Raw genomic sequence first — 14530 nt, 5'->3', positions numbered from 1 at the left:
TTTAAATATCTAGTTCAGGTCAAAAATGTGCAATACATTCATATAGTAGATTGAAATTTCGTTAAATAGAAAAATATTTTTTGTCTATAGCATGTCCTCAGAGAAGTTCACACTTTTGAGTAAATATCAAATTAATCAAACTAATCGTTATCATATTTGGCTTCATTAGAGTGTCAACATACGTCCTCAGCAGGGGTCCGAGGGGTCCGATTACCCCCCCCTGACGAAGTGTTACCCCTTCAAAATTTTCAAAGAATTCTTTCAATTTGCTAGGGAATTTCGCCAAAAAATTGAGGACCTTTTTTTTTTTTTTTTTTGCTCCTCACTTTTGTTTTCAACGTAGGAAAAATTCTTTCAATTTGCTAGGGATTTTCGCCCAAAAAGTGAGGAGCAAAAAAAAAAAAAAAAAAAACGAAAAAGGTACACTTTTCGCAAAATACACTTCACTTTTTTGCTTACCCCTCTCGATTTTTTTCAATTACCCCCCCCTTAAATTTTTTCCTTGAGGACGTATGGTAATAATAATTTATTATGTTGTTTTGAAAATTCATCCAAATGCCTTCTAGTATGAAAACTACCAAAGGTTGTAGCGAAAAAAAGTTACTCCCATGAGCACGAACGGGATATGTGGCGTAGGTAGTCTGGCCTAGACCTACATCGTGGCATATGTCGTTTGGCTCAACGCCCGCAACCCATAGTGATGTATCCTTGTCAGTTTTCGCATCTATTTCAAATTATTTAATTAATTAATATTCCAAAAATGGTGAATCACATTCTTTTTCTTTGTTGGCGCTTTCGTTGTAAAAAAAACGTGTTCTTTTCCACCTTGAATGTAAAAGCTAAGTACATTTTGAATTAAAATCAAAAATCTATTACTATCTAAATTTAAGATTGGTAACGTTAAAACAAATTCAAACTGCGGCCGAATTCAGTCGGTAGTAATAGTCACGAGCATCATGTAATAGCTCACAACGGTCTTGAGTAACTGAAAAGAAGATTTCTTTTTAAATTAGGCAAACATTTTGTGCAATTGTCAAAATACTTTGGTAAAGGTCTCGAGGTTCAAAATGAAAAAGCCAAAACCGTGGTAAAATATTGGACGATGCATATTTCCAATCATGAGCACAAGATACTTTTGTAATTTTACTGGCAGTCGCTGCCAATTGAATTCATACAAAGAGTATGCCATTTGTTCGTAGCTTAAACTCGATAATTTTCCAAAGTAACAATATACAAAAAGATTCGTTAGATTGACCATAATCGCAAGGAATAAGAATGCGAGAGCCGCGTCTGGATGCTTGAACTCCTGTGAATTTTCAAATGAAATTTCAAATGTTTTGTTAAAATTTTAAAGTAAGGACGAAGAGATTTTTTCAGGTTGATTCGCTTACCAAATCAACTTGAAATATTAAACAAGACAAAGCAAGCATCGATGACAAAGCGAGCATCATGACAAGAACACTATAAACGGCAGCCGTTTCGAAAAACCAACTGGTATTTTTTTTTAATTTCTGCTTAAAATTCAATGGAATGAAATAAGTATATTCTGCTATTCACCTTTTGACCATATTATGAAAACGAATTAAATCGTGAATTCTTTGTGTGTCATCGTGTCCATTTGAATGCTCCAAATTGTTTAACGAGAGTCGAAACATTTTGTAAAATGCATTATGATGCCAGGCCAATGAGACGAAAAGCAACATGATGGCGCCGTTTACAATCAAATATGATTCACAAGTTAAGACACTGCCGAGGCAATTAGAGAGCAATTTATTTAAAAACACAATTAAATTTTAGCATTTTACGAAATCAATTTGTGGAAAACCTGTAAGTTGTTTCAGCAAAATAACCAAGCGGTGTAGATTGATTCCAGGGTAGACTGAAAAATAGATGATTGAAAAAATGCACGTTCTGTTAAAGAAAGATCTCTTTTTGTTCAGTGTTCACGGTTTACTTCAATTTAAACTGCAAGTATAAAATATCGCGATGGAACCCTCCAAGCATTTTCAAACACAACAGTGTGGAAACACAGCTGCCTACAACTGCTGAGCCAATAGCATTGTAAACCATTACATATTTGTAGTATACCCTCCAAATCCATTTGCTTTTTTCGTTTACTTCAGTCAAGAATTGAAACGATTCTCTATCGTTGACTGTAAAAACATGATTTTAAACTTTCGAAAAATCGAAATCGGCATAAAACGGAGCTTACTTTTGTCATAGATCTCCTCCATTCCACTGAAAATGGCCGTAATTTTATGACGAGACATAAATGCACCTACATATATGTACAGAACTGGTATCCAAGCAAAAATTTGATAAATTGCATACAACGAACTCTCCAGATCCTCCGAATGGAATTCCATGAAGTACAACGCACTTGTGATCAATTGAGCAAACAAAATTCCAACAACAGCCAAACTAAAAATAATATAAAACACCTTTTTCCATTCGCTTTTGGTGTCGCTTATCGGACATATGCACAACCACGTAAACACCTGACGAGTCATTTTCAACGGCTTCATTCTTAAGTTTTGATTTCAAGAGATAAACGTTGAATTTCGAAAAATATATGAAAATTATCAAGAAGAAGACTAATTTCAAGTGGTGAAGCTAGTTGCAAACACTTTTTAATGACTGTTTTCAAAGAATGAAAAACACCTTTTATATAGGTGCCATGTTGATATCCGTCCTATAATAATAGATAATTACGAACCAATTAGAGAGCAATTTATTCAAAAACACAATTAAATTTTGGCATTTTACGAAATCATAATGGAAATTTGTGGAAAATAATGTGGATAAATGCATTTTAACCTTCGGCGGATTCAGTTTTCGTAACACCATTTTCGAATAAATTTAAATACTTTTGACAGCAGTAAACGTGCCGATTTTTTGGTTCAAGCATAGGCGGGCATGACAAGGATTTTAGAATGACAACAATCCAACAATCGTACAAACTTCGATTCTACCTAATGTAAACCTCTAGCCCAAAAAAATATGTAAAAAAAGTTTTTGATACGACTTTTGGGTAAAAAATTCTTGTTTGTAAAAGAGATAATCGGGACCGGTGGGAAAGCTGAGTCCAACTTTGGGTCTGACCAAATTTTCGATAATGTTCTCGAATTTAATTCCGGACTGAATAAAAAATCACTCGAATTTGATTAGAGTAGAGAACTGACATTGAAAGTTCTATTAATTTGAGATAAGGTGAGATGTGGAAGATTTTACGCGGTTTTTGAATCAAAATAGAATCGAACTCAAAGAATATCAGCAAATTTTCTATTTTATACACCAGAGTTTCACTTATATTTATCACGGCATAATTTACATAATAATAAGAAAAAATTATCCATCCCAAAGAAAAGTCATTCTATGGAAGTTCTACTAGTTAAATTGAAAAATATTTGGTTAAATCGCGCCTTATCTAGAAAAAACTATAATTGCTTTGAAAAAATCTAAAAAGACAAACATTTCTAAAAGATAGCAATTTCAAAGTTTTATTCATCAATAAATGAAAATCAAAAGTTTCCCACCTGAAAGAATAAGGAAACCACTTATGTGCAGAGTTCTTCAATAATGAACGTTGCACTTTTCACTTGGGTACATTAATTGACATCTATTAAAGAGTCTCCAGAAAAGGCACGCAAAAACGTTATTGCACTTTGAATGTAATTACACAAAAGCGTGATGGGAAACAACATTTGGCATACTTATCGATTTCTTGGTAAAGAATACTTCAGGTAGGCTTTTAATATCATTTTAATTGGTGTTTATAAAGTTGGATGTTGCAAACAGATGAAAAGAGGAATGAAGAACAAGACGCAAAACATGAAAAGAATACAGACATACATGTATTTTTTCCGTGTTTCACTCCATATTTTATTTCTTGTTTTCCGTAAACAAGAAGCTGACGAACGGTGTAAAAACCCCGGACGAACAGTGCAATTTGAGTGCTTGCAAGCATTCCCATGGAAATGTTGATGCGAAACTTATAGAATTAAGTAGAAATTCATTTCTCTTCCAAATCTCATTGAGTTTGGATACATTTTTAGCAAATTTAATGCATAGTTCAGATTTAATTTCAATTCATTGAGTAAAATTCAACTCTAGGGGGAATTATCTATACGTTTATACGGTTTATACTCAAGTATTTTTTATCGAATATACTATAAATAGATGAAGACATCGCAAGTATGCCGCATATACGCTGCATATATGCGTATAAACCACATATATACGGGGTTATTTGCAAATATTCTTCGGTATATACGGTTTATATTCTTAAACGCAGCATATTCGTTACTTATTTTATTCGATATTTTCCCCTAGATTCAACTTATATTCATTCCTCAAAAAGAAATATGATGTTTGTACATGCTTACATGGTTTTCAAGGCGATCCATACGATACTTGTTCACCAGAAACCATAAGTTTTGATTTCAAGTTGATTTGCATTTGCAAGTTGAAATTTCAATCGAATCAATTTTAAAAACGAAAATACTGAATAACGACATCATTTGTTTTTTTTTAGCAACGACTATATATTTGTCGTCATCAAACCAGTTACTCTTTGAGATCACTATAAAGTTAGGGTGTAATTAATTTAAGCACATTCTTATTCATTAATTCAAGCGTTAAAAACGTTTGTGAACTAAAAGCAATGATCAAAAGTAACGGAATTGCAAAAATAAAAATAGCGAAAGAATGATGTAAATAACATAGAGAACCTTTCACCATGATTTGACCCAATTCAACTAAATTTTGATGAGAAACTAGAATAAAGTATACGGAAATCATTTCTCGGCCAAATCTCACTGAATTTGGACGCATTTTTAGCGAAAGAATTGAATGAGAAAATCAAATTTAATTTCAATTTATTTCAACTAAAATTGTTCAAATTATATTCACTCTCCAAAAAGTAATCATTAGAATTTGATAGTGCATTAGCATAGCATAACTACTGATCGTATTATATTTCTCTATTTCGATCATGAGCATGAAATACTTGTGTGTTTTATTATTATTGAGTGTCAGTGTGAGAGCCGCACCAACTCAAGATGATGTAGATCATCAAGGTAATAAACAATTTATAACCAGTTCGAAAAGTGATTAGTCTACCAAATAATTGCTCTGAAAAAAATACATTTGGCAAAAATCAAAGTTATCAAAATGAATATGTTTAGTATTCAATTTTGAAAGTAACAAATCGTCCCAAAAATCTAACACCATGAATTTTGCGATTTAAATTTACCAATGATTTTTTTCTGTGTTCAGTTAAAGAAACGCCAATTAATCCTTGCCTTCCCAGTCCTTGTGGCGCGAACTCAATTTGTCATGGAAAAAACGACACAGCTTCGTGTGAATGTTTACCAGAGTATTCCGGTAATCCGTATGAAGGCTGCAGATTAGAGTGTGAATTGAGTATTCATTGTGATGCCAATTTAGCTTGCATTCGCAAAAAATGCGTTGATCCCTGTCTAGGAGTTTGTGGCTCTAATGCTGACTGTCAAGTTGTAAAACATACGCCAAATTGCGTCTGTAGACCTGGCTTCACAGGAGACTCTTATCGATACTGTTCTCCAATTGATGGATACGATGAACGTAAGTTTTGTAAGGAAATTCCATTTATAATTTTCTACACACGAAAAGTTTTTAGAATTACGTTTCTCTCATGGTCAGAATGTTTTAGTTTCTAATCGAATTTAATACTATCCGAAATAATAGATCTCGACAAAGTTAAAAAAGATAATTGCCATCCATCACCTTGTGCGCAAAACGCCCAATGTAATAATGGAGTGTGTTCGTGTCTTCCGGGCATGCAAGGCGATCCATACACTCTGTGCAAACATGAGTGTTACCTCAATAGTGATTGTCTGAGAGACAATGCTTGCATTCGAAATAAATGTGTAAATCCTTGTGAAAGTACAAGATGTGCAGAGAACGCAAATTGTTATGTTTATAATCACCTTCCAGTATGCGTCTGCCCAAGTGGAACGGAAGGAAACCCATATCAACATTGTACAAAAATTGGTCAAAATGAGCGTAAGTTTGATTCAAAGTGGCCATTATTTCGTTAGCGCATCACTATAATCACGCATTATATAATTTATATGGTCCTTTTCATTAGCGCTACCTCCTGTAGTAATCGGTGGATGTCGTCAATATCCTTGCGGAAACAACAGTCTGTGTACAAAGAGTAATGGTAAGATTCTGACTTTTATAAACTCTCAATATATTTTTAAAAAAATTGTCACCTGTGGTTCGAAGACCCGCCCGACCGGAAATGACCAAAATTCAAAGCCTTTACACCCGAAAATTCAATAAATACCGAGTGAAAATTGGTTTCGGTCAGGCTCGTGTTACCGAATTACACGATTACAATCGGACGCCTAGGAAATATGGCCTTTACGGAATTTTTCCTCTTTTTTATTAACAACACAAATCAATTCAAGTTGAATGATTTAACCAATGATTTTTTTAAAATTTAAAGTTGATTCCACAGCTCAGTCACCACTAAAAGATGATTACTTGGACTCGTGTTTGAGAGATCCATGTGGCCCATATTCTGAATGTCGTCCAAATGGTGATTGTTACATATGCAATTGTTTACCTGACTTCATTGGCCAGCCACCAAATTGTAAACCTGAATGTGTCCTCTCCGCCGATTGCGGGTTACAAGAGGCTTGTGTAAATAGAAAATGCGTCGATCCTTGCACATTGGATGTCTGCGGAACGAATGCTGAATGTAAGGTTAAAAAGCATACTCCAAGCTGTAGATGCGGTAATGGATTTAGTGGAGATCCATTCATCAGTTGTAATCCAATACCACCACGTACGTTTACTACAAATAAATATATGAGATCATCTTCGAAACTCTTTGAATTTATAATATTTAACTTTTCTTTGATAACTTAAAAATAGCCCAAGATGAAATTCCAGTAGATAAATCCAATCCTATACCTTGTGCGCAAAACGCAGAACGCATTGATGGAATTTGTACATGCTTGCATGGTTTGCAAGGCGATCCATACGATACTTGTTCACCAGAGACCACAATACTGCCTGATTAATAATTATTACTTTCTATTTATGATTTAAGCTCAAATTACGTGTACACATGAATCGTTGCGCGGAATAATAAATACAATAAATAAATTATGTGGAAAAGACTTCTTGTCAATCTTTTTACCGCAACAATTTTTATTTAAGCAAATAAAATCTGGCTACGGTGTGATTGACGTCATTTGTTTTAATTTAAATATATGATAAAATGAATACATTAAATACGACTTTTGGTTGAATTTTTCCCATGGATGGCCATGGGCATCACAGCAGACATGACACTTCACTCTATCAACCAAAGTCGCTCAAAATCTAATGGTTTCTATTCCTCGGCACCCCCAATCATCCTGTGAAGTCAGATTTTGAATTACTTTTCTTGTTTGAAATTTATCGTGTTAACACATTTTTGCGTACAGCGTACATACATTCGGACATCGAAAAAACGCTAGATTCGTGTTCCCTGGCGCCAAAAACACCCAGAAAACATATTTTTGATGGGTGTTAATTTTTCGACCGATTCCAATACTTTACCTTATACACTAGGTGTGTGCGGAAAAGTAATAGGATGAAATTAATTTAAGCGCATTCTTATTCATTTATGCACGTATTAAAAATCGGCTGTGAACTAAAAGCCATGATCACTAGAAAGTAACGGAATTCCAAAAATAAAAATAGCAGAAGAATGGTGTAAATAACATAGAGAACCGTTCACCATGATTTGACCCAATTCTAGCTAATTTTGATGAGAAGCTATAGAAAGAAGTACATTCGAAAATCATTTCTCGTCCAAATCTCATTGGAAGTAGACGCATTTTTAGCGAAATAATGCAAAGTTCAGATTTAATTTCAATTTATTTCATCTAAAATTGTTCAAATTATATTCACTCCTCAAAAAGTAATCTTTAGAATTTGATAGTGCTTTCGCGTAGCATACCTACTGGTCGTATTATATTTCTCTATTTTGATCATAAACATGAAATATTTGTGCGTTTTATTATTACTGAGTGTCAGTGTGATAGCGGCACCAACTCAAGATGATTTGGATCACCAACTCTTGGTCGCTGCTTCGGCAGGTAAGGTTCAAATCTCATAAAAGAAAACAATTTATGTTTCATTTTACCATTATGTATAACACCACATATAATCAATGGTCTTGTTTTCTAGGCCGTACAGAAGAAGCCAAATTTCTAATGGAACACGGCGCCAATGTTAACACCGTTGATAATCGTTTAAAATCTCCTCTTTTATACGCTGTTTTGAAAGGTACCAAAAAACTTTTTGAAATTAATTACTTTGCGTGAAGTGTAATGAGCTATTCGTGACTTCTAGGTCACATAGATACAATGAAACTTCTAGTCGAACATGGAGCCAGCGTTAACGCCGCTGATGATCACAAAAGAAGTCCTTTGCATGGCGCAGCTTTGGGCGGTCACTTAGAAGCAGTCACATTTTTAATCGAACATATGGCAAATGTGAATGATGAGAATAAATATGAAGAGACGCCAATCCACTATGCTTCAATCAACGGTAGTTGCTCAATTGTCCGAATTAAGAACCCCTTTGATTGTTTTATTCATAAACTATTATACGCACTGTATTTTAAACTGTTCTCCAGGTCACGAAGAAGTAGTAAAATATTTGGTCGAACATGGAGCCAACGTGAACGCAGGAGATGACTACAAACAAGCGCCACTTCATAAGGCTGCCTCAAACGGTAACTCAACACTTTTTCAGATTTAAAAGAAACTTTTTTTTGATTCGGGAATTTAAAATGCATTTGATGCTTTTCAGGTCACGCAAAAGTGATCCAGGCTCTAATCGAACATGGAGCAAATATAAATGCCGTGGATGTGTTCCAACACTCTCCACTCCATTATGCAGCTACGAAGGGCAGCACATTAATATAAAGACACATTTTCAATGCAGTTTAAACTTATCTAATATTGTAATACTTTTCAGGTCACAAAGAAGCAGTCAAATATTTGAACGAACATGGAGCTAAAAACTACTGATACCATAATGATGTCTGATTATTAATATTTATTGTTTTCTATTTATAATTAAAGCTCAAATTACATATATGAGCAAATAAAATTCTTAAAACTTTGCAGCTGACTACGATGAAGTTGATGTTATTGATTTTTATTTAATAATCAAAACTAAACAAACCGAAAAACATTGATAAAAACATTGTTTCTTTACTTGATGAATATTAGACTAGCCAAAAAAAGACTTTTAATCACTCAAAGTTGATCGGAAGTACTCGAAAGGAACGATTGATTTTTTTTCGATTTACGAATTTCAAGCACATTGAGAATTCACCAAAAATGTCTTTTTCTGTTGTAATATCTTTTTTTTTTTTTTTTGTACTTGAATTTTATTATCTGTAGGAGATTTGTTGGTAAGAGAATATCGAATCTGACGTTAGTTTTGCGATACAAATAGTTTTCGATAAACTTTTCATTGAAAAAATCACAAAAAATGTCTGTGAAAATAGCCTGTGCAAAGTTTCACATCATAACATAGCTGATCATAGCTGAAATTTTCTTATTTTGCTAGGAGTTTTTGAGGAAATTACCCCCCAGTCCCGTGTTTTAATGTGTAATACACAAAACATGTATGTAATTATGACTAATAATTTATGAGTGTTTCAACTTATCACAATATAATGCAATCATGCAAAATTTCCCGGTGCTTGAATCATGGATTAATCATATATTTCTTGTAAACTGCTCTATTTTTAGTTTTTTTACGCCTTTTTATGTTTGATAGCTTATCCTACATAGATAAAGTCAAGTGGTCATTTAGTTTGCTTGTGTACTTTATTTCTTTCAATTCTTTCAAGTCAATTCATTTGATTTTCTGTTGTAATTTAAAGCTTCCACAAATATCGCTCTGTGGACAGTTATTATTTTTTCTAGATTCAGGTAACTTTTTCAATCCAAGTAAATATCAAATAATAATTTCAATTCCCTTCTATTCAGTGCACATCAAATAAATGGCATCATTATACAAATATATATCGTCACTGCGTTCGCCTAAAAAAGAAATCGAATTGTCGCCCATATTTAAATTGGATGTTATCTGTTTTGCGGAAATATTCGATCGTTTATCGCTCGATGAATTGCATAAATTCGGGCAAACGTGTAAAAAAAGTCAACAAATTGCCGGCGATTATTTTCAATGCACTTACAAATCAACCGAAATCCGTTGTGCAACCGACGGTCTAAATGCATATTCGTACATTTTCTGTAGTGTTCAATTGAATGGTTTCAATCGATACATACAAAAACTATCAATCTATGGAAATCGAAATGAAAATGAAAATGACATCAATGTATTCGATTGTATGCGTTCAAATTGCGTGGATTCATTGCGTCACATTCAATTCGTCGATGTTGCCATGACGAAGAAATCGGTGAATTCAATTCGAAAATTGTTGAAAAAAGTGAACATTTTGGAGATCGATACATGTACCATGGACGGAAAATTGTATCAACATTTGTTGAAATGTTGCAAACAATTGAAACGGCTAAGTGTTCGACGATTCGGCGGCAATATTAAGTGGTTGACAAAGCACTATCCAGCGCTTGAACATTTGGAACTTTATCAAATTGGATTTAAGATCGATCATTTGAAGGTGTTTTTCGAACGTAATCAGAGTGTTCACAGTTTTGCGGTGGACGCAAATTGTCTCTGGCAAAACGAACAGTCGATTATGGACGCCAATTTCGAATTGGACGATTTAATCGTCGACATCAATGGATGGGAATTTCACATCGAATCAATTTGCAAATTATTGAATCGATTTTTCGAGAAACGATTTTATAGACGACTTTATTTGTATGCACCATACATTGATGAAGAATCTACCGCAGAAATTGCTTCGGTACATGGACTTGAGAAATTATTTTTAACAAGTCACATCGCATACGGGATTGCTCTACCGATTTTTGCCAATTTGAAACAGATGAGCTTTCGATCGTGTCCTGAATTCATCGAAATTGAATCGTTTGCTGAGAAACTGGCCAGTTTAGAAAGGGTGCATTTTGGACAAGCAACTTTTAGTGATGTTTTACTGTTCATTGGACGATTGGTCACATTGAACACAATCAAAGTTGATCATTTTAAAAACGCACACGACTTTAACCACACTCTGGATCTTAAAACAATGAACGAACAACGTAAGGCATTATGTGATGCGAGCAAAATCATTGTTTATGTTGAAGAGACGATTTATTTGAACACAAAGTGGATAACGATGCCAGAAATGACGAATGAATTGAGTCAAATTGAAATACAACGAAATGATTCATGCGAATGGAGTCATCACTTTGAGTATAATCGTCGTACTTTTTAACTACGCCTTTTTGTACTAGAAATAAGTATGTTTTGCTAATTGATATCATCTTTTATTTTGAATTTCATGAAATAATAATAAAAAAGAAAAAAAATTAAACTCCAGCTGCTTGCAAGTGTTTTTTGGCCCAGTCGGGTAATTGGTTTGCATTGCCAGAGATTCTTATTTTTCTCACTTTGCCGTTGCCGTTGCCGATCCCATTGAATCCGTCGCCAAGCTGAACATTCATACGTGAAAGTTGTGTGTTGATGGTATTTGTGTTGATATTTTGCCCAAGTCGCTTTTTCACCTCGGCCATCATGCTATCCATATCATTCAAATTATTCATTTGAAATGTGCCAAGTGACACTTTCGAACTGACTACTTGTGGTCGTCGCATGGTGGTAGTTGTGGTGGTAGTTGTGGTGGTGGCTCGTGTAGTTACTGGCACTGATCGCTTAACAGTGGTAATTCGTGGCATTTGGGTTTCGATTGAATTAGCCCTTGGCACCTGTCCTCTAACCGAAGTGGTCGTCATTGTTGGCATAACCTTCTGTCTTTTCATAGTTGGCACACTACTAACTGGGGTCGGTTTGACTGTTTTTCGCTTCACACTAGCACTTGGACGCTTAACATCAGTCCCAGATATAAGTACACGGCCATTAGCAATCCATTGCTGCAGCGGCGGAACCGGACTACTGTCTTTGGTGAAAAATGACACGCCAAATCTCACATAATTCGTATAATCTTCGCGGTCACTACAAAGACCCGGATATTTTTTACTGAACGTTTTGCATTTGCTTCGTACTGGCCCGGTCGCATATACTTGAAAGAAAGTGAAAGGAAAGTGAAAGGAAAGTGAAAGGAAAGTGAAAATTCAATCGAAATGGCTTGATATTGATCTTGAAAAATTTACCTGGATCCAATCCCCCTTTGAAGATTGAAAAAAAATAAAATAAAAAATAAAAATAATTTAAATTATAATTAAAATAATTCGTTTAAATTTACTTACAATTGGTAACTGCGTAATTGCAAGCAATCGTGTGACAGTATTCGTCTTCGGTTGAAGTGACCGCACATCCCATGGCATAACTTGAATTTTCAAATTCATTAATCATAAATGTAAATTTGGTCTTTTTAAAAAAATTAATTACGCTTTATCACGAGCCATTTGCGTAAAATGACCATATTGATTGGATGCACTAATGCTTGAGTAATTGTTGCTCTTATCGATGAATGTGACATCTTTATACTCATTCCACCATGCTTCGTTGGCCCTAATTCGAATCGAAAAATTGAGACGCGAAATAGTGAAATGCACGTCGTGCACGATTGACTCACCATTCCATGGCTTCTTCAGGTGTTAAGAATGGCTGCTTACAGCGCTGAGCCAAATTTTGACCTGTAATTGAAATTACTTCAATAATTGATACCAAATTTATCACGTCTGACATCTACTGACCGGCCCAAATATATTTTTTCGTTCGACGACACTGGTCGTGCTCAAATTCGCATGTTATCAAATTCTTTTGTGCAATCATTTCCAATTCATCATCCCACACAATTTCTGCCATATCTACAGCTTTTCTACCGGCAAAAATGCCGGGCAATTTACCTAGAGCGATTATATTACGTCGCACATTGTGACCGTCCAAAAAAATCTTTTTATGCGCATCGGTCAACGGAATAAATCGTGGACTCTTACATCCAGACGTCCAATTCTAATTTGGAGCAAAAGCAAAAAATCTAAAATACTTTTTTCGGAAGGTTTGTAGTTTGATTGCTTGATTGAAAATCAGTGAAATTTTGTTTGTCGCCGAAAATACATGCGTGTTTTTGCATAAATAAAAAAAAGAGACTGGAGGTGGACTGAAAACTTACGGTTGGATAGCTGCACATAACATGCGATTTGGCTGGCTTTTTCATGCAATCCAGTTCCGGGCGACAGTAATATTGGAAATTTATGGCCTTTTCAAATAAAATGAATGATTTTTTTTGTTACAAACTTGAACTTTTTTTAGAAAAAACTATATTTGCTTCAATTTGAAACATTGGCGCGTCTTCGTAATTAAATGAAACAATTTTTACCATGTTTGCTTCTAAAATAGAAGCCACTGCAAGTACACCTAAACAAGTTCAAATGAAGATAGTTTTAAGTTAAAGTCACTAACACTGAAATTCGCCAAAAAAAATTACCAAGTATGGTTAGTATCATTTTGAAGACGGCGTTTCCTCAAATTCACGTTTAACTTAGTGTTATCTTTATGTGTTAGTCATTGTCTTTTATAGTGCGAAATGTAATTTAATTTTTTGATGGAAATTTACTCATTAAAAAAATCATATCTGGGCTGGGTAGAATTCTGAATATTTTGCACTTTAATGTGCGTCGCACAAAAACATATTTACTCACATTTGCAAGTATAGAATATCGTTAAAAAAACTACATCGTCTACGCTACATTCGTTGTAATTGTCACACATTTCGTACTTTATTAAATTAATGCAAAATGTAAATGCGTTCAATTCAATATTGCCAGAGGATCTCTCAGCGCTGATAATAGTATTGGCCGAAAAATTCAGGCCGTTGAGTTTGTTGTGACAACAAAATAAAGAGAGGGTAAGGTCTGATTTAATTAAAGTCCTCTCCTTCATTCTCATACAAAATCAATTGGGTTTTACAATTTTATTGTCACCCTGAATAAATTGATTGTAGCTTAAAGCGTTGCTTGAATTCTTAGACAATTGCAGAGATCAGCTCTGAGTGATACACTCATATTTTTTTCTCATTCGAATGAACTCATATTACACCGAAATTTTATGTAAACAAAAATAGAAGAGAGCGTATCAAAAACAATTTTTTGCGCTTCGAGTTATTGGTTTAAACTTTGCATAACAGCTGACTTACCAAATTACAGATATGTAAAAACAAATTGAATAAACTCAAACAGAAAGTTCGATCAGAGAATAATAAAAATAATTGGAATTAAATATTATTACAGAAGATTTTGAAAAAGAATTGGATCGATGCCATCAAAAATATAGAAAAATGAAATGACGGCCTAAGAAGAAAACAATAACATACAGAATATTCTGCAAAAAGACGAATACAAATTTATGTGAGCAAAAA

At 34.2% G+C, this 14530-nt stretch overlaps 5 protein-coding genes across 6 annotated transcripts; 3 read left to right on the top strand and 2 right to left on the bottom strand.

Annotated features, from left to right (window-relative positions):
• Nucleotides 1–794: 794 nt before the first annotated feature.
• LOC116350428 (odorant receptor 85c-like) lies at nucleotides 795–1651 on the bottom strand. Of its 2 annotated transcripts, none has more exons than XM_031782222.1 (4): nucleotides 1558–1651; nucleotides 1392–1491; nucleotides 1043–1306; nucleotides 795–985 (listed from the first exon to the last, which is right to left on the bottom strand). In XM_031782222.1, the coding sequence occupies exons 1-4, from the start codon at nucleotides 1566–1568 to the stop codon at nucleotides 929–931; spliced, it is 432 nt and encodes a 143-aa protein (XP_031638082.1). In that variant the 5' UTR covers nucleotides 1569–1651; the 3' UTR covers nucleotides 795–928. The 2 variants fall into 2 exon arrangements, with proteins under 2 accessions (XP_031638082.1, XP_031638083.1); XM_031782223.1 differs by having other exon boundaries at nucleotides 1392–1461; nucleotides 1558–1642.
• Nucleotides 1652–4821: 3170 nt separating this feature from the next.
• LOC116350403 (adhesive plaque matrix protein 2-like) lies at nucleotides 4822–7172 on the top strand. The gene is made up of 6 exons (XM_031782194.1): nucleotides 4822–5078; nucleotides 5278–5604; nucleotides 5728–6045; nucleotides 6131–6205; nucleotides 6494–6835; nucleotides 6925–7172. The coding sequence occupies exons 1-6, from the start codon at nucleotides 4994–4996 to the stop codon at nucleotides 7071–7073; spliced, it is 1296 nt and encodes a 431-aa protein (XP_031638054.1). The 5' UTR covers nucleotides 4822–4993; the 3' UTR covers nucleotides 7074–7172.
• A 689-nt stretch (nucleotides 7173–7861) lies between these two features.
• LOC116350415 (serine/threonine-protein phosphatase 6 regulatory ankyrin repeat subunit A-like) lies at nucleotides 7862–9169 on the top strand. The gene is made up of 6 exons (XM_031782209.1): nucleotides 7862–8138; nucleotides 8230–8328; nucleotides 8395–8592; nucleotides 8681–8779; nucleotides 8857–8955; nucleotides 9025–9169. The coding sequence occupies exons 1-6, from the start codon at nucleotides 8039–8041 to the stop codon at nucleotides 9075–9077; spliced, it is 648 nt and encodes a 215-aa protein (XP_031638069.1). The 5' UTR covers nucleotides 7862–8038; the 3' UTR covers nucleotides 9078–9169.
• Nucleotides 9170–9935: 766 nt separating this feature from the next.
• On the top strand, nucleotides 9936–11522 carry LOC116350333. Its single transcript, XM_031782096.1, has 2 exons — nucleotides 9936–9992; nucleotides 10050–11522. Exon 2 carries the CDS (start codon nucleotides 10064–10066, stop codon nucleotides 11423–11425), a length of 1362 nt encoding a protein of 453 aa, XP_031637956.1. The 5' UTR covers nucleotides 9936–9992; nucleotides 10050–10063; the 3' UTR covers nucleotides 11426–11522.
• On the bottom strand, nucleotides 11452–13697 carry LOC116350332. The gene is made up of 9 exons (XM_031782095.1): nucleotides 13601–13697; nucleotides 13493–13530; nucleotides 13286–13372; nucleotides 12867–13125; nucleotides 12746–12806; nucleotides 12559–12681; nucleotides 12417–12496; nucleotides 12321–12335; nucleotides 11452–12229 (listed from the first exon to the last, which is right to left on the bottom strand). Exons 1-9 carry the CDS (start codon nucleotides 13617–13619, stop codon nucleotides 11520–11522), a joined length of 1392 nt encoding a protein of 463 aa, XP_031637955.1. The 5' UTR covers nucleotides 13620–13697; the 3' UTR covers nucleotides 11452–11519.
• Nucleotides 13698–14530: the final 833 nt, after the last annotated feature.

Source organism: Contarinia nasturtii, unplaced genomic scaffold (genome assembly GCF_009176525.2).
Source record: "Contarinia nasturtii isolate CC-2019 unplaced genomic scaffold, AAFC_CNas_1.1 Cnas_scaffold_4084, whole genome shotgun sequence".
Classification (NCBI taxonomy): domain Eukaryota; kingdom Metazoa; phylum Arthropoda; class Insecta; order Diptera; family Cecidomyiidae; genus Contarinia; species Contarinia nasturtii.
The sequence above is the reverse complement of the archived record's forward strand: the minus strand, read 5'-3'. Positions and strand labels throughout refer to the sequence as shown.